At 39.4% G+C, this 26,799-nt stretch overlaps 1 protein-coding gene and 1 long non-coding RNA gene across 3 annotated transcripts in view; one reads left to right on the top strand and one right to left on the bottom strand.

The window, feature by feature from the left end:
• Positions 1-26,799, top strand: part of LOC117340108 — an 85,286-nt gene that overhangs the window by 45,929 nt on the left and 12,558 nt on the right. The window contains exons 12-22 of the mRNA XM_033901903.1: positions 3,150-3,236; positions 3,408-3,466; positions 6,455-6,896; positions 8,441-8,629; positions 10,539-10,617; positions 12,313-12,465; positions 13,513-13,964; positions 14,756-14,770; positions 25,141-25,301; positions 25,645-25,813; positions 25,943-26,019. Coding sequence (XP_033757794.1) covers positions 3,150-3,236; positions 3,408-3,466; positions 6,455-6,896; positions 8,441-8,629; positions 10,539-10,617; positions 12,313-12,465; positions 13,513-13,964; positions 14,756-14,770; positions 25,141-25,301; positions 25,645-25,813; positions 25,943-26,019 — 1,883 coding nt within the window. The remainder of the gene's footprint in view (positions 1-3,149; positions 3,237-3,407; positions 3,467-6,454; positions 6,897-8,440; positions 8,630-10,538; positions 10,618-12,312; positions 12,466-13,512; positions 13,965-14,755; positions 14,771-25,140; positions 25,302-25,644; positions 25,814-25,942; positions 26,020-26,799) is intronic.
• On the bottom strand, positions 4,772-5,744 carry LOC117322955. 2 transcript variants are annotated; one of them, XR_004531625.1, is made up of 5 exons: positions 5,716-5,744; positions 5,325-5,430; positions 5,165-5,265; positions 4,948-5,132; positions 4,772-4,916 (listed from the first exon to the last, which is right to left on the bottom strand). It is a non-coding gene; the product is annotated as an uncharacterized LOC117322955 (long non-coding RNA). The 2 variants fall into 2 exon arrangements; XR_004531624.1 differs by lacking the exon at positions 5,716-5,744 and having other exon boundaries at positions 5,325-5,449.

The raw sequence follows: 26,799 nt of genomic DNA, 5'->3' as shown, positions 1-26,799 counted from the left end.
ACACTGGCCTCAAGTGACAAACCCTATTGTTAACAACACTGGTCTCAAGTGACCATCCCTATTGTTAACACTGGTCTCAAGTGACCATCCCTATTGTTAACAACACTGGTCTCAAGTGACCATCCCTATTGTTAACACTGGTCTCAAGTGACCATCCCTATTGTTAACACTTGTCTCAAGTGACCATCCCTATTGTTAACACTGGCCTCAAGTGACCACCCCTATTGTTAACAACACTGGTCTCAAGTGACCACCCCTACTGTTAACACTGGTCTCAAGTGACCACCCCTATTGTTAACAACACTGGTCTCAAGTGACCACCCCTATTGTTAACACTGGTCTCAAGTGACCACCCCTATTGTTAACACTGGTCTCAAGTGATCATCCCTATTGTTAACAACACTGGTCTCAAGTGACCATCCCTATTGTTAACACTGGTCTCAAGTGACCATCCCTATTGTTAACACTGGTCTTAAGTGACCATCCCTATTGTTAACACTGGCCTCAAGTGACCACCCCTATTGTTAACAACACTGGTCTCAAGTGACCACCCCTACTGTTAACACTGGTCTCAAGTGACCACCCCTATTGTTAACACTGGTCTCAAGTGACCAACCCTATTGTTAACACTGGTCTCAAGTGACCACCCCTACTGTTAACACTGGTCTCAAGTGACCACCCCTATTGTTAACAACATTGGTCTCAAGTGACCACCCCTATTGTTAACACTGGTCTCAAGTGACCACCCCTATTGTTAACACTGGTCTCAAGTGACCAACCCTATTGTTAACACTGGTCTCAAGTGACCACCCCTATTGTTAACACTGGTCTCAAGTGACCACCCCTATTGTTAACATTACTGGTCTCAAGTGACCACCCCTATTGTTAACAACACTGGTCTCAAGTGACCATCCCTATTGTTAACAACGCTGGTCTCAAGTGACCAACCCTATTGTTAACACTGGTCTCAATTGACAAACCCTATTGTTAACAACGCTGGTCTCAAGTGACCATCCCTATTGTTAACAACGCTGGTCTCAAGTGACCATCCCTATTGTTAACAACACTGGTCTCAAGTGACCATCCCTATTGTTAACACTGGTCTCAAGTGACCATCCCTATTGTTAACAACGCTGGTCTCAAGTGACCATCCCTATTGTTAACAACGCTGGTCTCAAGTGACCAACCCTATTGTTAACACTGGTCTCAAGTGACAAACCCTATTGTTAACAACGCTGGTCTCAAGTGACCATCCCTATTGTTAACAACGCTGGTCTCAAGTGACCATCCCTATTGTTAACAACACTGGTCCCAAGTGACCACCCCTATTGTTAACACTGGTCTCAAGTGACAAACCCTATTGTTAACAACACTGGTCTCAAGTGACCACACCTATTGTTAACAACACTGGTCTCAAGTGACCACCCCTATTGTTAACAACACTGGTCTAAATTAAGTGACCACCCCTATTGTTAACAACACTGGTCTGAATTAAGTGACCACCCCTATTGTTAACAACACTGGTCTGAATTAAGTGACAAACCCTATTGTTAACAACACTGGTCTCAAGTGACCACCCCTATTGTTAACAACACTGGTCTGAATTAAGTGACCACCCCTATTGTTAACAACACTGGTCTGAATTAAGTGACCACCCCTATTGTTAACAACACTGGTCTGAATTAGGTGACCACCCCTATTGTTAACAACACTGGTCTGAATTAAGTGACCACCCCTATTGTTAACAACACTGGTGTGAATTAAGTGACCACCCCTATTGTTAACAACACTGGTCTGAAATAAGTGACCATCCCTATTGTTAACAACACTGGTCTGAATTAAGTGACCACCCCTATTGTTAACAACACTGGTCTGAATTAAGTGACCATCCCTATTGTTAACAACACTGGTCTGAATTAAGTGACCACCCCTATTGTTAACAACACTGGTCTGAAATAAGTGACCATCCCTATTGTTAACAACACTGGTCTGAATTAAGTGACCACCCTATTGTTAACAGTGCTGGTCTCAAGTGACCACCCCTATTGTTAACAACACTGGTCCCAAGTGATTCCTGTATTATTTTACTTTGTAATAAAATTAATGAAAACACTGCTATAAAGTTTGCTTGTTCAAAATTATTCATTTTGTTAGTGGAATTTTAGGCACTGGCAATGAATTACTAGTAATGAAAAAAGTTAATTCTGACCCCTGATTGTTAGCAACACTGGTCTCTAGAGACCACCCTTATAAACATTCCCTGTCTCATGAGACCATCCCATTATTAGAATTCCCTGTCTCATGAGACCATCCCATTATTAGAATTCCCTGTCTCATGAGACCATCCCATTATTAGAATTCCCTGTCTCATGAGACCATCCCATTATTAGAATTCCCTGTCTCATGAGACCATCCCATTATTAGAATTCCCTGTCTCATGAGACCATCCCATTATTAGAATTCCCTGTCTCATGAGACCATCCCATTATTAGAATTCCCTGTCTCATGAGACCATCCCATTATTAGAATTCCCTGTCTCATGAGACCACCCTTATTACTTGCATTTCCCTCTCTCTAGAAATCACCTCAGTTTTAAGGATTTTTCTATTTTTAATAGATGATTCCAATTATAGCCCACCTTCCTCGTGATGTATAGGAACCAAAAACCAATGCTAAAAGACTTCTCCTGCTAGCAAATATTGGTATATAGAAACAGGGACACTAGTTAGTCACAGAGAAACACTTTTGGATTTGAAGCCACACATCACTGCATGCTTTTTATAATACTTGTCTGTAATGTTGCTGTACCTCTGTCTTCCTCAAGTATTAGATGGTGGTGTTAACATAGGACTGGCCTTCATTTGTCTTCTTTTTAGTATGATTACACGCTTTAATCTTTAATAGAAATGAAGTTCTTTACCATAGTAAAATTGTTTATAAGATGTTTTATAGAACATACAGTATATGTAAAAGAATAAATACATATCTACTTTCTTGCCTTGTCTGACCAAAAGGCACAAAGGGATGTAATGTATAATGTCATACTGTACATTTCCTCCTTCACCATATCACATGTAATAATATACCTTACCCATAAGGAAGCTGAAGAAACAGCAGATGTTTTTATTTTGTCAAAATTTGTTTTCTAGGCCAATGATAAGAAAAGGCCATCAACAGCCAAATACACCTGGGATATCCACGGCAGACGTCACACGAACGAAAAGGAAAAACTCAGAGTAGGTTATTACTGACAGTCAAACATCTTACACTTTGAAGATGACATCCTATCTTATTTACTTCCAAATAGCAGTAGAATTATTATTGAACCTGTTAAACAACTATATAACAGATTTTAATTTATTATAGTCTTTGTATGAATAATTGTGTCTGTTTTTCTCCCTATGTAGGCCTATGATGACAGCTATTCACCAAAACATTCAGCCCACCACACCTCACCAGATAAAGGGTAAGTACCCACCACGCCTCACCAGATAAAGGGTAAGTCCCCACCACACCACACCAGATAAAGGGTAAGTCCCCGCCACACCACACCTCACCAGATAAAGGGTAAGTCCCCACCACCCCACACCTCACCAGATAAAGGGTAAGTCCCCACCACACCACACCTCACCAGATAAAGGGTAAGTCCCCACCACCCCACACCTCACCAGATAAAGGGTAAGTACCCACCACACCACACCTCACCAGATAAAGGGTAAGTCCCCACCACACCTTACCTCACCAGATAAAGGGTAAGTCCCCACCACACTTCACCAAATAAAGGGTAAGTCCCACCACACCACACCTCACCAGATAAAGGGTAAGTCCCCACCACACCTCACCTCACCAGATAAAGGGTAAGTCCCCACCATACCACACCTCACCAGATAAAGGGTAAGTCCCCACCACACCACAACTCACCAGATAAAGGTGAAGTCCCCACCACACCACACCTCACCAGTTAAAGGTGAAGTCCCCACCACACCTCACCAGATAAAGGGTAAGTCCCCACCACCCCACACCTCACCAGATAAAGGGTAAGTCCCCACCACAACTCACCAAATAAAGGGTAAGTCCCCACCACACCACAACTCACCAGATAAAGGGTAAGTCCCCACCACACCTCACCAGATAAAGGGTAAGTCCCCACCCACAACCTCACCAGATAAAGGGTAAGTCCCACCACACCACACCTCACCAGATAAAGGGTAAGTCCCCACCACACCACCTCACCAGATAAAGGGTAAGTCCCCACCACACCACACCTCACCAGATAAAGGGTAAGTCCCCACCACACCTCACCAGATAAAGGGTAAGTCCCCACCACACCACACCTCACCAGATAAAGGGTAAGTCCCCACCACACCACACCTCACCAGATAAAGGGTAAGTCCCCACCACCACACCTCACCAGATAAAGGGTAAGTCCCCACCACACCACACCTCACCAGATAAAGGGTAAGTCCCCACCACACACCTCACCAGATAAAGGGTAAGTCCCCCACCACACCACACCTCACCAGATAAAGGGTAAGTCCCCACCACACCACACCTCACCAGATAAAGGGTAAGTCCCCACCACACCACACCTCACCAGATAAAGGGTAAGTCCCCACCACACCACACCTCACCAGATAAAGGGTAAGTCCCCACCACACCTCACCAGATAAAGGGTAAGTCCCCACCACACCACACCTCACCAGATAAAGGGTAAGTCCCCACCACACCACACCTCACCAGATAAAGGTAAGTCCCCACCACACCACACCTCACCAGATAAAGGGTAAGTCCCCACCACACCACACCTCACCAGATAAAGGGTAAGTCCCCACCACACCACACCTCACCAGATAAAGGGTAAGTCCCCACCACACCACACCTCACCAGATAAAGGGTAAGTCCCCACCACACCACACCTCACCAGATAAGGGTAAGTCCCCACCACACCTCACCAGATAAAGGGTAAGTCCCCACCACACCACACCTCACCAGATAAAGGGTAAGTCCCCACCACACCACACCTCACCAGATAAAGGGTAAGTCCCCACCACACCACACCTCACCAGATAAAGGGTAAGTCCCCACCACACCACACCTCACCAGATAAAGGGTAAGTCCCCACCACACCACACCTCACCAGATAAAGGTTAAGTCCCCACCACACCTCACCAGATAAAGGGTAAGTCCCCACCACACCACACCTCACCAGATAAAGGGTAAGTCCCCACCACACCTCACCAGATAAAGGGTAAGTCCCCACCACACCTCACCAGATAAAGGGTAAGTCCCCACCACACCACACCAGATAAAGGGTAAGTCCCCACCACACCTCACCAGATAAAGGGTAAGTCCCCACCACACCACACCTCACCAGATAAAGGGTAAGTCCCCACCACACCTCACCAGATAAAGGGTAAGTCCCCACCACACCTCACCAGATAAAGGGTAAGTCCCCACCACACCTCACCAGATAAAGGGTAAGTCCCCACCACACCACAACTCACCAGATAAAGGGTAAGTCCCCACCACACCACAACTCACCAGATAAAGGGTAAGTCCCCACCACACCACACCTCACCAGATAAAGGGTAAGTCCCCACCACACCACACCTCACCAGATAAAGGGTAAGTCCCCACCACACCACAACTCACCAGATAAAGGGTAAGTCCCACCACACCACACCTCACCAGATAAAGGGTAAGTCCCCACCACACCACACCTCACCAGATAAAGGGTAAGTCCCCACCACAACTCACCAGATAAAGGGTAAGTCCCCACCACCCCACACCTCACCAGATAAAGGGTAAGTCCCCACCACACCACACCTCACCAAATAAAGGGTAAGTCCCCACCACACCACAACTCACCAAATAAAGGGTAAGTCCCCACCACACCACACCTCACCAGATAAAGGGTAAGTCCCCACCACACCTCACCAGATAAAGGGTAAGTCCCCACCACACCTCACCAGATAAAGGGTAAGTCCCCACCACACCACACCTCACCAGATAAAGGGTAAGTCCCCACCACACCACACCTCACCAGATAAAGGGTTAGTCCCCACCACACCACACCTCACCAGATAAAGGGTAAGTCCCCACCACACCACACCACACCATGTGCCTGGTTTGTGTTACGATACTGTTGTACATAGCACTCATTCTTCTTCTCTTAAAAATGTTTCTAAGATAAGTGATGAGTCTTAGACTATGATACCAGAATGATAGAAACCAAGTTCAAAGTATACTTTTCAGGTCCTTTTCAATTATCAAAAATGTATACATATAATTTTCAGACTGGTGATTGTAAGAAATCTGTACACGTCCCTTTCAGACTTGATGATTGTAAGAAATCTGTACACATCACTTGCAGACATCATAATTGTAAGAAATGTTTGTTTATAATATCTAACAATAATGGTATTAAAGTGATGACATTTTTTTGTGTGTGTAGAGAACAAAGACGGGTGATTATTAAGAAAGTAGTGAAATCCAAACCTGCTTCCACCACAACTACAACAACTAGCCAACCTGAGAAATCAGAAAGATCCTCAAGGTCAGAAAGATCCTCAAGGTCACAGAAATCAGACAGATCAGAAAGGTCAGACCGTTCACCTAAATCGGACAGGTCTGGAACAACGGGCAGGTCACCAAGGAGGTCAAGGTCACCGGACAGCATAGCATCCACCACAGACAAAAGTTCCAGTGACATAGGGACAAAAACACCTAGTACTGTAAGTGTGAAGGGACAAACAAAACCTGGCACTCACAAGTCTACTGTGATACATGTACGTGACACAGACATCCGGGAGGAAGTCAAAGTTAGCCATTCTACACAAGCAGGAGACAGCGTCAGCATACAAACCGAGACCAACATGATTGTCAACTACAATCCCGTATGTACCCAGATACTACTGTTATATCTTATATTGTTTGGAGTGAAACTCTTCAATACAATTTCCAGTTGTTATACCCGTAATCCTTCACTCATGTTAAAAGTCCTAAGTTAGTCCTACCTTCACCTACAGACCTATCTTTCAATAACTCAACTTTCTTATTACCTTTCTATAGCCCTCCTACAACCTATCCTTTTACAAGCTACCCTCCTTCAACCTTCTCTCCTACAACCTATCCTCCTTCAACCTACCCTCCTACAACCTATCCTCCTTCAACATACCCTCCTTCAACCTACCCTCCTACAACCTACCCTCCTTCAACCTACCCTCCTACAAACTACCCTCCTAAAAACTACCCTCCTACAAACTACCCTCCTACAACCTATCCTCCTTCAACCTACCCTCCTACAACCTATCCTCCTTCAACCTTCTCTCCTACAAACTACCCTCCTACAAGCTACCCTCCTACAACCTACCCTCCTTCAACCTACCCTCCTACAACCTACCCTCCTTCAACCTACCCTCCTACAAACTACCCTCCTAAAAACTACCCTCCTACAACCTACCCTTCTACAACATACCCTCCTTCAACCTACCATTCTACAAGCTACCCTTCTTCAACCTACCCTCCTACAACCTATCCTCCTTCAACCTACCCTCCTACAAACTACCCTCCTTCAACCTACCCTCCTACAACCTACCCTCCTTCAACCTACCCTCCTACAAACTACCCTCCTACAACCTACCCTCCTACAAATTACCTTCCTTCAACCTACCATTCTACAACCTACCCTTCTACAAACTACCCTCCTTCAACCTACCCTTCTACAACATACCCTCCTTCAACCTACCATTCTACAACCTACCCTTCTACAACCTACCCTCCTACAACTTATCCTTCTGCAACCTACCCTCCTACAAACTACTCTCTTACAACCTACCCTTCTAAAAACTACCCTTCTACAACCTACCCTCCTTCAACCTACCCTCCTACAACGTACCCTCCTACAAACTACTCTTCTACAACCTATCCTCCTACAAAGTACCCTCCTACAACCTACCCTTCTACAACCTACCCTCCTTCAACCTACCCTCCCACAACCTACCATTCTACAACCTACCCTCCTACAACCTACCCTTCTACAAATTACCTTCATACAACCTACCCTTCTACAACCTACCCTCCTACAACCTACCCTTCTACAAACTACCCTCCTTCAACCTACCCTTCTACAAACTACCCTCCTACAACCTACCCTTCTACAACCTACCCTTCTACAACCTACCCTCCTTCAACCTACCCTCCCACAACCTTCCCTTCTACAACCTACCCTCCTACAACCTACCCTCCTTCAACCTACCCTTCTAGAAACCTGTTCTCATACAAACCTACCTCATCTCTTTAGTCCCGCTATCGTCCTCCAATCGTCCTCCTGTATCCTCACCTTCAGCTTCCTATATTGTCTCTATAGCTCTCCTTTCACCAGGATATAAAATTGATAATTTTTAAATTATCGTATATTAATTTTTTCGACTCATAACAGCTGGATCAAGAGATCAAACAAGGTGACTGGGCTGAGTATCAGATATATGTTCGGACTGGCAACAGGACTGGAGCTAGTGCCAGCACCAATATAGAGGTCAAACTCACAATGTATGGGGATAAGGGCCGCACAAAGGAACGTGTCCTGCAAGACTCCAAACGACATCTGGTCATGTTCCAGAGGGGCAAGGTATGATACGTGTATTCTCATGCAGGTTTTCATAGTTCATCATAAAATTCAAATTGTAAATAAATAACAGTTTTTAGGTCTCTAATTGTGGTTAAAAAGTAAAAGAATCCTTAATCAGTGTAAATATCAGAACTAGGTAACCATTATGGTGCCTGGGCATCTTGTTATTCACCAAGTCCTTGTGTATAGTAATACTGACCAAGTCCCTGTGTATAGTTATACTGACCAAGTCCCTGTGTATAGTAATACTGACCAAGTCCCTGTGTATAGTAATACTGACAAAGTCCCTGTGTATAGTTTATACTGACCAAGTCCCTGTATATACTAATACTGACTAAATCCCTGTATATACTTGTACTGACTAAATCCCTGTATATAATAATACTGACTAAATCCCTGTATATAGTTATACTGACCAAGTCCCTGTGTATAGTAATACTGACCAAGTCCCTGTGTATAGTAATACTGACCAAGTCCCTGTGTATAGTTATACTGACCAAGTCCCTGTATATACTAATACTGACTAAATCCCTGTATATACTTGTACTGACTAAATCCCTGTATATAATAATACTGACTAAATCCCTGTATATAATAATACTGACCAAGTCCCTGTATATAATAATACTGACCAAGTCCCTGTATATAATAATACTGACCAAGTCTCTGTATATAATAATACTGACCAAGTCCCTGTGTATAGTAATACTGACCAAGTCCCTGTGTATAGTAATACTGACCAAGTCCCTGTGTATAGTTATACTGACCAAGTCCCTGTATATACTAATACTGACTAAATCCCTGTATATACTTGTACTGACTAAATCCCTGTATATAATAATACTGACTAAATCCCTGTATATAATAATACTGACCAAGTCCCTGTATATAATAATACTGACCAAGTCCCTGTATATAATAATACTGACCAAGTCTCTGTATATAATAATACTGACCAAGTCCCTGTATATAATAATACTGACCAAGTCCCTGTATATAATAATACTGACCAAGTCCCTGTATAATAATACTGACCAAGTCCCTGTATATAGTTATACTGACCAAGTCCCTGTATATAATAATACTGACTAAATCCCGGTATATAATAATACTGACTAAATCCCTGTATATAGTTATACTGACCAAGTCCCTGTATATAATAATACTGACCAAGTCCCTGTATATAATCATACTGACCAAGTCCCTGTATATAATCATACTGACCAAGTCCCTGTTTGTAATCATACTGACCAAGTCCCTGTATATAGTTATACTGACCAAGTCCCTGTATATAATAATACTGACCAAGTCCCTGTATATAATAATACTGACCAAGTCCCTGTATATAATCATACTGACCAAGTCCCTGTATATAATCATACTGACCAAGTCCCTGTTTGTAATCATACTGACTAAATCCCGGTATATAATAATACTGACCAAGTCCCTGTATATAATAATACTGACCAAGTCCCTGTATATAATCATACTGACCAAGTCCCTGTATATAATCATACTGACCAAGTCCCTGTTTGTAATCATACTGACCAAGTCCCTGTATATAGTTATACTGACCAAGTCCCTGTATATAATAATACTGACCAAGTCCCTGTATATAATAATACTGACCAAGTCCCTGTATATAATAATAATACTGACCAAGTCCCTGTATATAATAATACTGACTAAATCCCTGTATATAATAATACTGACTAAATCCCTGTATATAATAATACTGACCAAGTCCCTGTATATAATAGTACTGACTAAATCCCAGTATATAGTTATACTGACTAAATCCTGGTATATAGTTATACTGACTAAATCCTGGTATATAGTTATACTGACTAAATCCCTGTATACAATGTAGCTGTACTGACCAAGTCCCTTATGTATCTTTTCACTGTAGGAGGATCTTTTCGTATTAGGATGCCATCACGTTGGAAAACTTCGTCAAATCAAAATAGGACACGACAGGACCTCACTACGTATGTATCTTTGTTCCTGTGAAGGGAAAATTATTAAGAATACCATATGATAACATTTCAACATGTTCTATGGTACGTGTTTGATGGTACGTGTTTGATGGTACATGTTTGATGGTACGTGTTTGATGGTACATGTTCTATGGTACGTGTTTGATGGTACGTGTTTGATGGTACATGTTTGATGTACTTGTTTGATGGTACGTGTTTGATGGTAGGTGTTTGATGGTAGGTGTTTGATAGAATATGTTTGATGGTACGTGTTTGATAGTACATGTTTGATGGGATGTGTTTGATGGTACGTGTTTGATGGTAGGTGTTTGATAGAATATGTTTGATGGTACGTGTTTGATACGTTTGATGGTACGTTTCTAATGGTACATGTTTGATGGTACGTGTTTGATGGTACGTGTTTGATGGTACATGTTTGATGGTACGTGTTTGATGCGTGTTTGATGGTACGTGTTTGATGGTACATGTTTGATGGTACGTGTTTGATGGTACGTGTTTGATGGTACGTGTTTGATGGTACATGTTTGATGGTACGTGTTTGATGGTACATGTTTGATGGTACGTGTTTGATGGTACATGTTTGATAGTAGGTGTTTGATACGTTTGATGGGATGTGTTTGATGGTACGTGTTTGATGGTACATGTTTGATGGTACGTGTTTGATGGTACGTGTTTGATGGTACATGTTTGATGGTACATGTTTGATGGTACGTGTTTGATGGTACGTGTTTGATGGTACGTGTTTGATGGTACGTGTTTGATGGTACATGTTTGATGGTACGTGTTTGATGGTACGTGTTTGATGGTACATGTTTGATGGTACGTGTTTGATGGTACGTGTTTGATGGTACATGTTTGATGGTACGTGTTTGATGGTACGTGTTTGATGGTACATGTTTGATGGTACATGTTTGATGGTACGTGTTTGATATGTTTGATGGGATGTGTTTGATAGCACATGTTTGATGGGATGTGTTTGATGGTACGTGTTTGATGGTACATGTTTGATAGTAGGTGTTTGATACGTTTGATGGGATGTGTTTGATAGCACATGTTTGATGGGATGTGTTTGATGGTACGTGTTTGATGGTACATGTTTGATGGTACGTGTTTGATGGTACGTGTTTGATGGTACGTGTTTGATGGTACATGTTTGATGGTACGTGTTTGATGGGATGTGTTTGATGGTACATGTTTGATGGTACGTGTTTGATGGTACGTGTTTGATGGTACATGTTTGATGGTACGTGTTTGATGGTACATGTTTGATGGTACGTGTTTGATGGTACATGTTTGATGTTACATGTTTGATGGTACGTGTTTGATGGTACGTGTTTGATGGTACATGTTTGATGGTACGTGTTTGATGGTACGTGTTTGATGGTACATGTTTGATGTTACATGTTTGATGGTACGTGTTTGATGGTACGTGTTTGATGGTACATGTTTGATGGTACGTGTTTGATGGTACGTGTTTGATGGTACATGTTTGATGGTACATGGTACGTGTTTGATGGTACGTGTTTGATGGTACATGTTTGATGGTACGTGTTTGATGGTACGTGTTTGATGGTACATGTTTGATGGTACATGTTTGATGGTACGTGTTTGATAGTACATGTTTGATAGTACATGTTTGATGGTACGTTTTTGATTGTTTGTGTATAAGACAGAGGATTTTTGTAGGTGATGCCTGGTACTTAGAAGGTGTTACAGTGTATGACATGCATGATAAGAGAATCTACGAGTTTAACTGTGAGCGCTGGCTGTCTGCCCACGACGGAGACCGGAAAACTTACAGAGTACTGGAGATGGACAGGGACCGTGCTTTTATAGAAGGTAATAATCGCTGGAACGGAGTCAGTTTAATTGTTTTAATGTTATTTGTTGAAAGTTAATCAATATTTTTGATAAACAGTTATTATACCCCTTGCAACAAAGCTAGGTGTACATTTGTAGACTGGAATCACACTGTCTGTCATCAGCAAATGTTGTCCGGAGAACTCCTACTAAACTGGTGATCTGATTTCAATGGAACGTAACACAAATATAAATAACCATATATGTAGATGTGCCTGCAATTTTTTTTTTCTTTCAAATTTTGGTTGCCATGGTGACTTGTCACTATAAACAGGTTTTTTGATAAAAGGCCACATCTCTGCAGTCATTTGACCAATTTTATTTAGACTTGGTCAAATGGTGTAACTCAAGTCTATAATTTGACATATTAGGTATTTCCAAAACTTTTTTGTATGGTAATGTAATCCTCGCTTCTGATTAATCCAAGTTTAGATATTGGTTTATCACTGTATATGTTTGTTGCCATGACAACCAAGCTGAAACACAAAGTTGCTTTGATTGGCTGAAATTTAATTATTAGCCAAATTTTGTATACAGAGGTATTAGGGAATGATGAACAGCACTATATAGGTTTTGTTGCCATGAAAACCAAGTTGAACACCTATTTCTACTAAATTTGATATTTAGTTGAATTAGGGAAACCAAATCAATATTGGCCCCTGATTGTTAAAGGAAATTTGGCATGACAAGGGAATGGTACATGTCGTGGGAAAATTGAATGTTATACATAAAATGTTGAATTCGCTGGGACTGAAACTAGAACAGTTGATGTATAAACAGTATCTGTGAGGGGGTATTAGTTAACCTCGGGATGACAGTTCTAATTTTAACATCAATTTGTAGCCCATGTCTCAAAATTTTATGATTGCCTTTTGAAATGTTCAATCAAATGTGTTGGTGGTAGATGATAACAAGCAAGGACCAAAGTGACATGTGTACTACAGTAACTATTTGCTATCTTATCATTAGCTTTAAAAGAACAGTAGACCAGAAATTTTGTGAGTATAAAAACATTAACTTTTTCAGCATTACATGGTGATGATGATGATAGTAGAAGTAGTACGGGATCAAGGTCGGAATCAGAAACAGAATCAACTACACCCAGAGGTAGGCGGCATCACGAATCGAAATCCTCCAGTAGCTCTGTGCGAGTACGAGGCGGAAAGGACATTAAGTATCGTAAAAAGGACTTTGATCGGGGCTCAGACTCGGACAGTAGTTACACATCTGATAGTTCTAGTGAGCTGTCTACAGAACGCACCCCAAAAATTCGACCTTTATCCCCTCTCAGGAAACCAGACCAAGATGAATTTTTTGATAACCGTGGTTCGGGACCTACATTCCTATTCCGTGATGGAAAAGGAGGACCTCCAAAGGAGACGGACTCGGTGCGTGCCAATATTTCCATAGATTCCACTACAGAGACCTCAGAGGACACTGGCAGCAGGGCGCGAGAAGATTTCCTCGAAGGCTATAAGGTGAGTGTTTCTCGAGTCATTACTGTATAACGTGTGATGTACAGCACTGTTAATATCACTCACATTAGAGAAATTTTACAGTAATTGAAATATGTTTGAACTATTTTTCTTATGTTTACTAGCTTGAGCAATGGAGAGTATTATCGTCAGGCAGTAGTTATCGTCAGTTTTTACCTACGTTTTGAATATTTCATTAAATGGTGCAGTCAAGTTGCTGTAGTTTTCATTGAACAATTATATTAGCTTTGGGAACATTTCTGGCCTTATTTTTATTCAGACAAAGTTTCCAAACAGATAATATTGACGTCTAAATATTGACAGTTTGACAATTTGACAGTGACGATAACTGCCTCTGTTCGACCGGAAATACAATAGTATGCTCTCTTATACATTTGACAAATGCTCAACAAGTCAGACACAGGTAAACACAACACTGGACTAAACTTAACCTACAACAGTTGTTTCATTTTTTGGACAGCATTCACTGAGAGTGAAGCAATCATGCTTAACCTGACGATAATACCCTCCATTGCTCTAAATGTTATTAAGCATATTTTGATTTGTTGAAAGGTTTGTTAAAACTTCGTTTTTTCTGGGTTTGACCATCCGAAGTCAGTGTTTTAGTTTGAACAAAATTTTATATCAAAATAAATCAGAAAATATCTTAAACTTGTGATGACAGGATCCTGTGACTATAGATAATCTGGCTGCATGTTTGCTAGAGTTATCTCCCCTTTAACTTCTATGTCTTATTTTGTTTGCTTCACAAAACAATGTTATTTTTGTTTTAGTCACCATCAAATAAGGTATGGCTAGAGGGATGTTCCTGTAGTTGTGTTTACTGTTCAGATAACGGACTCTTTCTGGTACAACTGTACCTAGTGGCAGATCCAGAAACATTGTTTACATAGTTTTTGTTTGTCATTTAAAGACTGTAGGTAAAATATTTTAGTTGTATACAGAATAATAAGGAAGGGTTTCTTTAGGGGTCCTAGTGTTTTGTACATACATCAGTAGGCATAAAGCTATATGTGTATGTAGAATTCCTGGGAATGAAGGCAGGAGCTGAGTCATGCTACATATCTGGCCATTGGCTCACCCTGATGGCCTTGGGGATTTATGTACATTAACTACTTATCAGAATATTTGCCATGGTACCTTAAAAAGTGGTACAGAATTTTGGTTTGTCATTACTATATACCTGGTAATTTTTGCCCCCGTTTAATATTTGCCATGTTCGGCCCTTTGAAGATAGGGCGAATTTAAAATGAAGGCAAAAATTTCAAGCTAAATTGAAGGGTTTATAAACCATAGTGTAGTCGGATCACAAACATACCCTCTTACTTTTCAACTGTAAAATCACGTACTAGGCTTAGCATTTTCAATTACAAAAAGATACATACTAAGTTCTTTTAAAAATTCTGTCTTTTTTTAAATTATGAAGCCCAATCACAATAAAAAATGAAATACAGAGTGGCATCAAATTCCTGTCATGGAAAAGACTAATTTTATGAGTTCAGCGTCGCTTAATTGTGAACAAGATAAAACACTGGCCAGTCATTAGTCATGGTGCGGTGAACTTACAATTGATCGTGTTTGCTTGATATTATCCATGCATATCCGATACTACTTGAACTAGTAGGAACTAAAAGGAAATCTGAGCACAGGTAAACATTCTTTATTTCACACCTTGATTACATTTCACCTCTCATGCTGGTAAGACAATTGGGGAGCTCAATCAGTCCCGAGTATTCCGAGTGCAACACTGTATTGAGAATTCCCAACGGAATTTTTTGAATTTAAAAAAAAAAAAGGAAAAAGATATTTCTAGAAAATCATTTAGGGCGAATTTAAAACGGGGCGAATATGTTTTGTGTTGCTCAAGGGCGAAAATAACCTGTGGCGAAAATTACCAGGTATAGAGTAATGTACATGTTACAAAATGAAAGTGGAATTAGATAATTTTGAAATTACTAGCAAAATGTTGGATAGAGCGAAACTGTGTGGGTTGGTTGTGGAATGACATATGTACATATACAGGTTGGGTATTTTATGTTATTTGACAAGATATTAGTGTCACTCATATCAATGTTGATACTTCCCCCCCCCCCCCCCCCCCCCCCTCCCCCCTGTATCTGCCACCGTCATACATTATCTGATTATTGATATACCTATATAACAAGCTTCTGTTATCAGATACAGCAGATTAATTGTTTTTCTGTACATTAACAGTAACACCACATCAACTGTTACTCAAGTATCTCAGCAAAACATATAATCAATCAAGTGACATTGCAAAAAAATGATTGCTCAGACTGATGTAGGACTAGAGTAGATAAAGAGGCTCAGACTGATGTAGGACTAGAGCAGATAAAGAGGCTCAGACTGATGTAGGACTAGAGTAGATAAAGAGGTTCAGACTGATGTAGGACTAGAGTAGATAAAGAGGTTCAGACTGATGTAGGACTACAGTAGATAAAGTGGTTCAGACTGATGTAGGACTAGAGTAGATAAAGAGGTTCAGACTGATGTAGGACTAGAGTAGATAAACAGGTTCAGACTGATGTAGGACTAGAGTAGATAAAGAGGTTCAGACTGGTGTAGGACTAGAGTAGATAAACAGGTTCAGACTGATGTAGGACTACAGTAGATAAAGAGGTTCAGACTGATGTAGGACTAGAGTAGATAAAGAGGTTCAGACTGATGTAGGACTACAGTAGATAAAGAGGTTCAGACTGGTGTAGGACTAGAGTAGATAAACAGGTTCAGACTGATGTAGGACTAGAGTAGATAAACAGGTTCAGACTGATGTAGGACTAGAGTAGATAAAGAGGTTCAGACTGATGTAGGACTAGAGTAGATAAAGAGGTTCAGACTGATGTATGACTAGAGTAGATAAAGAGGTTCAGACTGATGTAGGACTAGAGTAGATAAAGAGGTTCAGACTGATGTAGGACTACAGAAGATAAAGAGGTTCAGACTGGTGTAGGATTAGAGTAGATAAAGAGGTTCAGACTGATGTAGGACTAGAATAGATAAAGAGGCTCAGACTGATGTAGGACTAGAGTAGATAAAGAGGTTCAAACTGATGTAGGACTAGAGTAGATAAAGAGGTTAAGACTGATGTAGGACTAGAGTAGATAAAGAGGTTCAGACTGATGTAGGACTAGAGTAGATAAAGAGGTTCAGGCTGATGTAGGACTACAGTAGATAAAGAGGTTCAGACTGATGTAGGACTGTAGTAGATAAAGTGGTTCAGACTGATGTAGGACTAGAGTAGATAAAGAGGCTCAGACTGATGTAGGACTACAGTAGATAAAGAGGCTCAGACTGATGTAAGACTAGAGTAGATAAAGAGGTTAATACTGATGTAGGACTAGAGTAGATAAAGAGGTTCAAACTGATGTAGGACTAAAGTAGATAAAGAGGTTCAGACTGATGTAGGACTAGAGTAGATAAAGTGGTTCAGACTGATGTAGGACTAGAGAAGATAAAGAAGTTCAGACTGGTGTAGGACTATAGTAGATAAAGTGGTTCAGACTGATGTAGGACTAGAGTAGATAAACAGGCTCAGACTGATGTAGGACTAAAGTAGATAAAGAGGTTCAGACTGGTGTAGGACTAGAGTAGATAAAGAGATTCAGACTGATGTAGGACTAGAGTAGATAAAAAGGTTCAGACTGATGTAGGACTAGAGTAGATAAAGAGGTTAAGACTGATGTAGGACTAGAGTAGATAAAGTGGTTCAGACTGATGTAGGACTAGAGTAGATAAAGAGATTCAGACTGATGTAGGACTAGAGTAGATAAAGAGGTTCAGACTGATGTAGGACTAGAGTAGATAAAGAGGTTCAGACTGATGTAGGACTAGAATAGATAAAGTGGTTCAGACTGATGTAGGACTAGAGTAGATAAAGTGGTTCAGACTGATGTAGGACTAGAGTAGATAAAGAGGTTCAGACTGATGTAGGACTAGAGTAGATAAAGAGGTTCAGACTCGTGTAGGACTAGAGTAGATAAAGAGGTTCATACTGATGTAGGACTAGAGTAGATAAAGAGGTTCAGGCTGATGTAGGACTACAGTAGATAAAGAGGTTCAGACTGATGTAGGACTAGTAGTAGATAAAGTGGTTCAGACTGATGTAGGACTAGAGTAGATAAAGAGGCTCAGACTGATGTAGGACTACAGTAGATAAAGAGGCTCAGACTCGATGTAGGACTAGAGTAGATAAAGAGGTTCAGACTGATGTAGGACTAGAGTAGATAAAGAGGTTCAGACTCGATGTAGGACTAGAGTAGATAAGAGGTTCATACTGATGTAGGACTAGAGTAGATAAAGTGGTTCAGACTGATGTAGGACTAGAGTAGATAAAGATAATGATGAGCTTTTTTATGTTGATTCAGAATAATAAATCTCCATGTTAGCAGACATTTTAGTTTTCTTCTTCATGTTACAATAATATATACAGTTTGCTTGGATGTGGCTTACCTTATATGATATACATTGTATAGTATAATATACTGTTAATTGCCTGTGTATTGCCTGCTCCGTGGTATAGCCCGTAGGAAGTAAATTAAGGCATTTTTGATGATTTCGTAAAATAAGTTCCAGATATATAGCCCCCACTGGCCGACTGCCAGCAGGTTATACATCGATTGTATCCCTAATGAATATAGGTCGAATTATCTAAAAGTGATTCTGAGCCATCAGACTTCGATGGATGGTGACTTCGCGATTTACCGAAGATGTTTTAAATGATGGATATCAGACATACAATGGAAATATTGTGTTGATTTTGCAAAGATATATGTATAATTAAAGCTATGTATAATTAAAGCTATATATAAACAGTTTATTTTGTGTACAAATAGCGTAAATCCAGTCTACATGTGCATAAATATCAGGGCATTGAATTCTGTAACTTCATCCTCTGTTTCAATAAAAGTGGAAACATTTAACAACGTATAGCCTGCATTTTTTTTGAAAATTTGGTAAACAAATCCAGAGATAGCCCGCGCTAGGCTGCTATGTTAAACATTGTATAGGTCGCTGGCAATACACTAGGCTGCTATGTTAAATATTGTATAGGTCGCTGGCAATACACTAGGCTGCTATCTTAAACATTGTATAGGTCGCTGGCAATACACTAGGCTGCTATCTTAAACATTGTATAGGTCGCTGGAAATACACAGGAAATTACGTTAATCCTTCTATCTCTCTACACAATGCTTTACTTAATATTATGTTTTGTTTCTAAGTGACTGCCTTTTTGAAAAGTTCTTTTAATTTCTCTTTATTTAACATTATATTCTGCTACTAGAATCGTTTTACTAAACAGTGATATATCTATAGATATCTGTGTTGGATTATATACAGTAAACAGTGAGATATCTATAAATGTTTGTGTTGGATTATATACAGTAAACGGTGAGATATCTATAAATGTCTGTGTTGGATTATATACAGTAAACAGTGAGATATCTATAAATGTTTGTGTTGGATTATATACAGTAAACGGTGAGATATCTATAAATGTTTGTGTTGGATTATATACAGTAAACGGTGAGATGTCTATAAATATATGTGTTGGATTATATACAGTAAACAGTGAGATATCTATAAATGTTTGTGTTGGATTATATACAGTAAACGGTGAGATATCTATAAATGTTTGTGTTGGATTATATACAGTAAACGGTGAGATATCTATAAATGTCTATGTTGGATTATATACAGTAAACAGTGAGATGTCTATAAATGTTTGTGTTGGATTATTAGCTCACCTGCCCGAAGGGCAAGTGAGCTTATGCCATGGTGCGGCGTCCGTTGTCCGTCCGTCTGTCCGGCCGTCCGTCCGTCCGGCGTCAACTTTTTCATTTAAACAACTTCTTCTCAATAACCAAGAGGCCCAGGAACTTCATATTGAGCCTGTAGCATACTGGGGTGAAGGGCTTCCAAGTTTGTTCAAATAATTGACCTTGACCTTCATTCAAGGTCACATGGGTCAAATAGGCTATAATCTTCAAACGACTTCTTCTCAATAACCAAGAGGCCCAGGGACTTGATATTGGGCCTGTAGCATGCTGGGATGAAGGGCTACCAAGTTTGTTCAAATAAATGACCTTGACCTTCATTCAAGGTCACATGGGTCAAATAGGCTATAATCTTCAAACGACTTCTTCTCAATAACCAAGAGGCCCAGGGACTTGATATTGGGCTGTAGCATGCTGTGATGAAGGGCTACTAAGTTTGTTAAAATAAATGACTGTGACCTTCATTCAAGGTCACATGGGTCAAATAGGCTATAATCTTCAAACAACTTCTTCTCAATAACCAAGAGGCCAAGGGACTTGATATTGGGGCTGTAGCTTGCTGGGGTGAAGGACTACCAAGTTTGTTCAAATAAATGACCTTGACCTTCATTCAAGGTCACATTGGTCAAATAGGCTATAATCTTCAAACAACTTCTTCTCAATAACCAAGAGACCCAGGGACTTGATATTGGGCCTGTAGCATGCTGGGGTGAAGGGCAACAAAGTTTGTTCAAATAAATGACCTTGACCTTCATTCAAGGTCGAATGGGTCAAATAGGCTATACTCTTCAAACAACTTCTTCTCAATAACCAAGAGGCCCAGGGACTTGATATTGGGCCTGTAGCATGCTGGGATGAAGGGCTACCAAGTTTGTTCAAATAAATGACCTTGACCTTCATTCAAGGTCGAATGGGTCAAATAGGCTATACTCTTCAAACAACTTCTTCTCAATAACCAAGAGGCCCAGGGACTTGATATTGGGGCTGTAGCATGCTGGGATGAAGGGCTACTAAGTTTGTTAAAATAAATGACTGTGACCTTCATTCAAGGTCACATGGGTCAAATAGGCTATAATCTTCAAACAACTTCTTCTCAATAACCAAGAGGCCAAGGGACTTGATATTGAGCCTGTAGCTTGCTGGGGTGAAGGACTACCAAGTTTGTTCAAATAAATGACCTTGACCTTCATTCAAGGTCACATGGGTCAAATAGGCTATAATCTTCAAACGACTTCTTCTCAATAACCAAGAGGCCCAGGGACTTGATATTGGGCCTGTAGCATGCTGTGATGAAGGGCTACCAAGTTTGTTCAAATAAATGACGTTGACCTTCATTCAAGGTCACATGGGTCAAATAGGCTATAATCTTCAAACGACTTCTTCTCAATAACCAAGAGGCCCAGGGACTTGATATTGGGGCTGTAGCATGCTGGGATGAAGGGCTACTAAGTTTGTTAAAATAAATGACTGTGACCTTCATTCAAGGTCACATGGGTCAAATAGGCTATAATCTTCAAACAACTTCTTCTCAATAACCAAGAGGCCAAGGGACTTGATATTGAGCCTGTAGCTTGCTGGGGTGAAGGACTACCAAGTTTGTTCAAATAAATGACCTTGACCTTCATTCAAGGTCACATTGGTCAAATAGGCTATAATCTTCAAACAACTTCTTCTCAATAACCAAGAGACCCAGGGACTTGATATTGGGCCTGTAGCATGCTGGGGTGAAGGGCAACAAAGTTTGTTCAAATAAATGACCTTGACCTTCATTCAAGGTCGAATGGGTCAAATAGGCTATACTCTTCAAACAACTTCTTCTCAATAACCAAGAGGCCAAGGGACTTGATATTGGGCCTGTAGCATGCTAGGATGAAGGGCTACCAAGTTTGTTCAAATAAATGACCTTGACCTTCATTCAAGGTCGAATGGGTCAAATAGGCTATACTCTTCAAACAACTTCTTCTCAATAACCAAGAGGCCAAGGGACTTGATATTGGGCCTGTATCATGCTAGGGTAAAGGGCTACAAAGTTTGTTCAAATAAATGATGTTGACCTTCATTCAAGGTCACATTGGTCAAATAGGCTATAATCTTCAAACGACTTCTTCTCAATAACCAAGAGGCCCAGGGACTTGATATTGGGCCTGTAGCATGCTGGGGTGAAGGGCTACAAAGTTTGTTCAAATAAATGACCTTGACCTTCATTCAAGGTCACATGGGTCAAATAGGCTATAATCTTCAAACGACTTCTTCTCAATAACCAAGAGACCCAGGGACTTGATATTGGGCCTGTAGCATGCTGGGGTGAAGGGCAACAAAGTTTGTTCAAATAAATGACCTTGACCTTCATTCAAGGTCGAATGGGTCAAATAGGCTATACTCTTCAAACAACTTCTTCTCAATAACCAAGAGGCCAAGGGACTTGATATTGGGCCTGTAGCATGCTAGGGTAAAGGGCTACAAAGTTTGTTCAAATAAATGACGTTGACCTTCATTCAAGGTCACATGGGTCAAATAGGCTATAATCTTCAAATGTCTTCTTCTCAATAACCAAGAGGCCCAGGGACTTGATATTGGACCTGTAGCATGCTTGGGTGAAGGGCTACAAAGTTTGTTCAAATAAATGACCTTGACCTTCATTCAAGGTCACATGGGTCAAATAGGCTATACTCTTCAAACAACTTCTTCTCAATAACCAAGAGGCCCAGGGACTTGATATTGGGCCTGTAGCATGCTAGGATGAAGGACTACAAAGTTTGTTCAAATAAATGACCTTGACCTTCATTCAAGGTCACATGGGTCAAATGGGCTATATTCTTCAAACAACTTCTTCTCAATAACCAAGAGGCCCAGGGACTTGGTATTGGGTCTGTAGCATGCTTGGGTGAAGGGCTACCAAGTTTGTTCAAATAAATGACCTTGACCTTCATTCAAGGTCATATTGGTCAAATAGGCTATATTCTTCAAATGACTTCTTCTTAATAACCAAAAGGCCCAGGGACTTGATATTGGGCCTGTAGCATGCTGGGGTGAAGGGCTACAAAGTTTGTTCAAATTAATGACCCTTGACCTACATTTAAGGTCACAAGGGTGAAATCGGCTTAAATCTGTAAACAATAATTTTGCGATAGCCAAGAGCCTCCTAGACCAGATATTAGGCCAATAAAATGCTGGAATGAAGGACTAGAAAATTTATTAATATGAATAAACCTAGCTTACTATGATAATCAGCATAGTATCTGTAGAAATGACCTCAATCAACTTCAAAGTTGCTGTAGAGCCAGGTGAGCGATACAGGCCCATTGGGCCTCTTGTATACAGTAAACGGTGAGATATCTATAAATGTTTGTGTTGGATTATATACAGTAAACAGTGAGATATCTATAAATGTTTGTGTTGGATTATATACAGTGAACGGTGAGATATCTATAAATGTTTGTGTTGGATTATATACAGTAAACGGTGAGATATCTATAAATGTCTGTGTTGGATTATATAAAGTAAACGGTGAGATATCTATAAATGTCTATGTTGGATTATATACAGTAAACGGTGAGATATCTATAAATGTCTGTGTTGGATTATATACAGTAAACGGTGAGATGTCTATAAATGTCTGTGTTGGATTATATACAGTAAACGGTGAGATATCTATAAATGTCTGTGTTGGATTATATACAGTAAACGGTGAGATGTCTATAAATGTTTGTGTTGGATTATATACTGTAAACAGTGAGATGTCTATAAATGTTTGTGTTGGATTATATAAAGTAAACGGTGAGATATCTATAAATGTCTGTTGGATTATATAAAGTAAACGGTGAGATATCTATAAATGTTTGTGTTGGATTATATACAGTAAACGGTGAGATATCTATAAATGTCTGTGTTGGATTATATACAGTAAACGGTGAGATATCTATAAATGTCTGTGTTGGATTATATACAGTAAACGGTGAGATATCTATAAATGTCTGTGTTGGATTATATACAGTAAACGGTGAGATGTCTATAAATGTCTGTGTTGGATTATATACAGTAAACGGTGAGATATCTATAAATGTCTGTGTTGGATTATATACAGTAAACGGTGAGATATCTATAAATGTCTATGTTGGATTATATACAGTAAACGGTGAGATGTCTATAAATGTCTATGTTGGATTATATACAGTAAACGGTGAGATGTCTATAAATATATGTGTTGGATTATATACAGTAAACGGTGAGATATCTATAAATGTCTGTGTTGGATTATATACAGTAAACGGTGAGATATCTATAAATGTCTATGTTGGATTATATACAGTAAACGGTGAGATGTCTATAAATGTTTGTGTTGGATTATATACAGTAAACGGTGAGATGTCTATAAATATATGTGTTGGATTATATACAGTAAACAGTGATATATCTATAAATGTCTGTGTTGGATTATATACAGTAAACAGTGAGATATCTATAAATGTTTGTGTTGGATTATATACAGTAAACGGTGAGATATCTATAAATGTCTGTGTTGGATTATATACAGTAAACGGTGAGATGTCTATAAATATATGTGTTGGATTATATACAGTAAACAGTGATATATCTATAAATGTCTGTGTTGGATTATATACAGTAAACGGTGAGATATCTATAAATGTTTGTGTTGGATTATATACAGTAAACGGTGAGATATCTATAAATGTCTGTGTTGGATTATATACAGTAAACGGTGAGATGTCTATAAATGTTTGTGTTGGATTATATACAGTAAACGGTGAGATATCTATAAATGTCTATGTTGGATTATATACAGTAAACGGTGAGATATCTATAAATGTCTCTGTTGGATTATATACAGTAAACAGTGAGATGTCTATAAATGTTTGTGTTGGATTATATACAGTAAACAGTGAGATATCTATAAATGTCTGTGTTGGATTATATACAGTAAACAGTGAGATGTCTATAAATGTTTGTGTTGGATTATATACAGTAAACAGTGAGATATCTATAAATGTTTGTGTTGGATTATATACAGTAAACAGTGATATATCTATAAATGTCTGTGTTGGATTATATAAAGTAAACGGTGAGATATCTATAAATGTTTGTGTTGGATTATATAAAGTAAACGGTGGGATGTCTATAAATGTCTGTGTTGGATTATAATCAGGTTGATGATAAACATACATTCCTTTTACTCCTGTTACAGAGTATACACTTTTTTTAACCAATCCTTGGTTGTGCTTTAATAGTCTTTCATTCCTGATAGTTCTTCCATCTGCCCATTCATCATGCTCTACCTTAATAAATTTTGGTATTATGTATGATTTCTGGAATGTTCATTTGTCGTATTATACTATTGTTTACAGGTAGGACTGAGGGCTGCTGAGGAGGATTCCAAGATGAAGACAAGTGAGGAGGTTGTGGAGAGGAAGCGAGTGCTAACAGGGCCTACGATCCACGAGGCAGCTCGGGCAGGAAACCTAGCTCGAGTTCAGGAACTACTGCAGCACTATCCAGAAATGAAGGAGTAAGGTTTATCAGACAGTGGTCATACATCTAAGCACTTTCACCATATCTATACAATTATATCTCAAGAATACTGTCAGTGGAAAATGTCATATTGTGTTGACCTATTTCAAACCTAGTACTTATCTGAATGATCATGTTTCGGATCATAGGTCGTATATTTTTTTAGAGTTATCAACTTTTTATTTTCTACCAGATTCATAAGTAATTTAGTACCAGCAATTTATAATTCACAACTGTGAAGAACTCAACATTTTCTTTCTTTTATTTTTGTCAGAATCTCATATTGTGGAACATGTTTTTCAGCTCATGCAAAAGCTTATTCTACCTATCTACTTTTACAGATCAAAGGATGAGAGTGGGCGCACACCACTGCACCTCGCATCCACAGATGGTCATATAGATGTTGTCAAGTGGCTGGCCATTGGAGAATCCAATCTAAATCTGGAAACCCCCACTGGTTATACAGCGATGCACTTGGCAGCCATGAATGGGCATGTCAACTGTATGATGGTGAGTCATCTGAGTTGCCTCCCTTGTTATTGTAATTATTTGTTAATAAAAAGCTTTATTGATACATAGATAATATTATCCAGTTGAATAAAACAACAAATCCTAGCTGATGTTGGCCTGTACTTTCAGATCCTGTTTGCTCTGGGAGCGACCATATCTGTGAAGACCAGCGATAAAAAGACTCCGTTATATCTGGCGGCCATGAAGTAAGTTCTATGATCAGAAACTTCTGAATTTGATACAAAGTGATTTATATATGGTGATCAACATGATATGTTAGGTTAGTCAGTGATTTATCTATAGTGATAAACATGATATGTTAGGTTAGTCAGTGATTTATCTATAGTGATAAACATGATATGTTAGGTTAGTCAGTTATTTATCTATAGTGATAAACATGATATGTTAGGTTAGTCAGTGATTTATCTATAGTGATCAACATGATATGTTAGGTTAGTCAGTTATTTATCTATAGTGATCAACATGCAATCATATTGTACTATAAACTATACATCCAATCATATTGTACTATAAACTATACGTCCAATCATGTTGTACTATAAACTATACGTCCAATCATATTGTACTATAAACTATACGTCCAATCATGTTGTACTATAAACTATACATCCAATCATGTTGTACTATAAACTATATGTCCAATCATATTGTACTATAAACTATACGTCCAATCATATTGTACTATAAACTATACATCCAATCATATTGTACTATAAACTATACATCCAATCATATTGTACTATAAACTATACATCCAATCATATTGTACTATAAACTATACGTCCAATCATATTGTACTATAAACTATACATCCAATCATATTGTACATTTTGTACTATAAACTATACATCCAATCATATTGTACTATAAACTATACGTCCAATTATATTGTACTATAAACTATACATCCAATCATATTGTACTATAAACAATACGTCCAATCATATTGTATTATACACAATACA

Source organism: Pecten maximus, chromosome 1, assembly GCF_902652985.1.
Source record: "Pecten maximus chromosome 1, xPecMax1.1, whole genome shotgun sequence".
Classification (NCBI taxonomy): Eukaryota; Metazoa; Mollusca; class Bivalvia; order Pectinida; family Pectinidae; genus Pecten; species Pecten maximus.
This window is presented reverse-complemented; position numbering and strand designations above follow the sequence as displayed.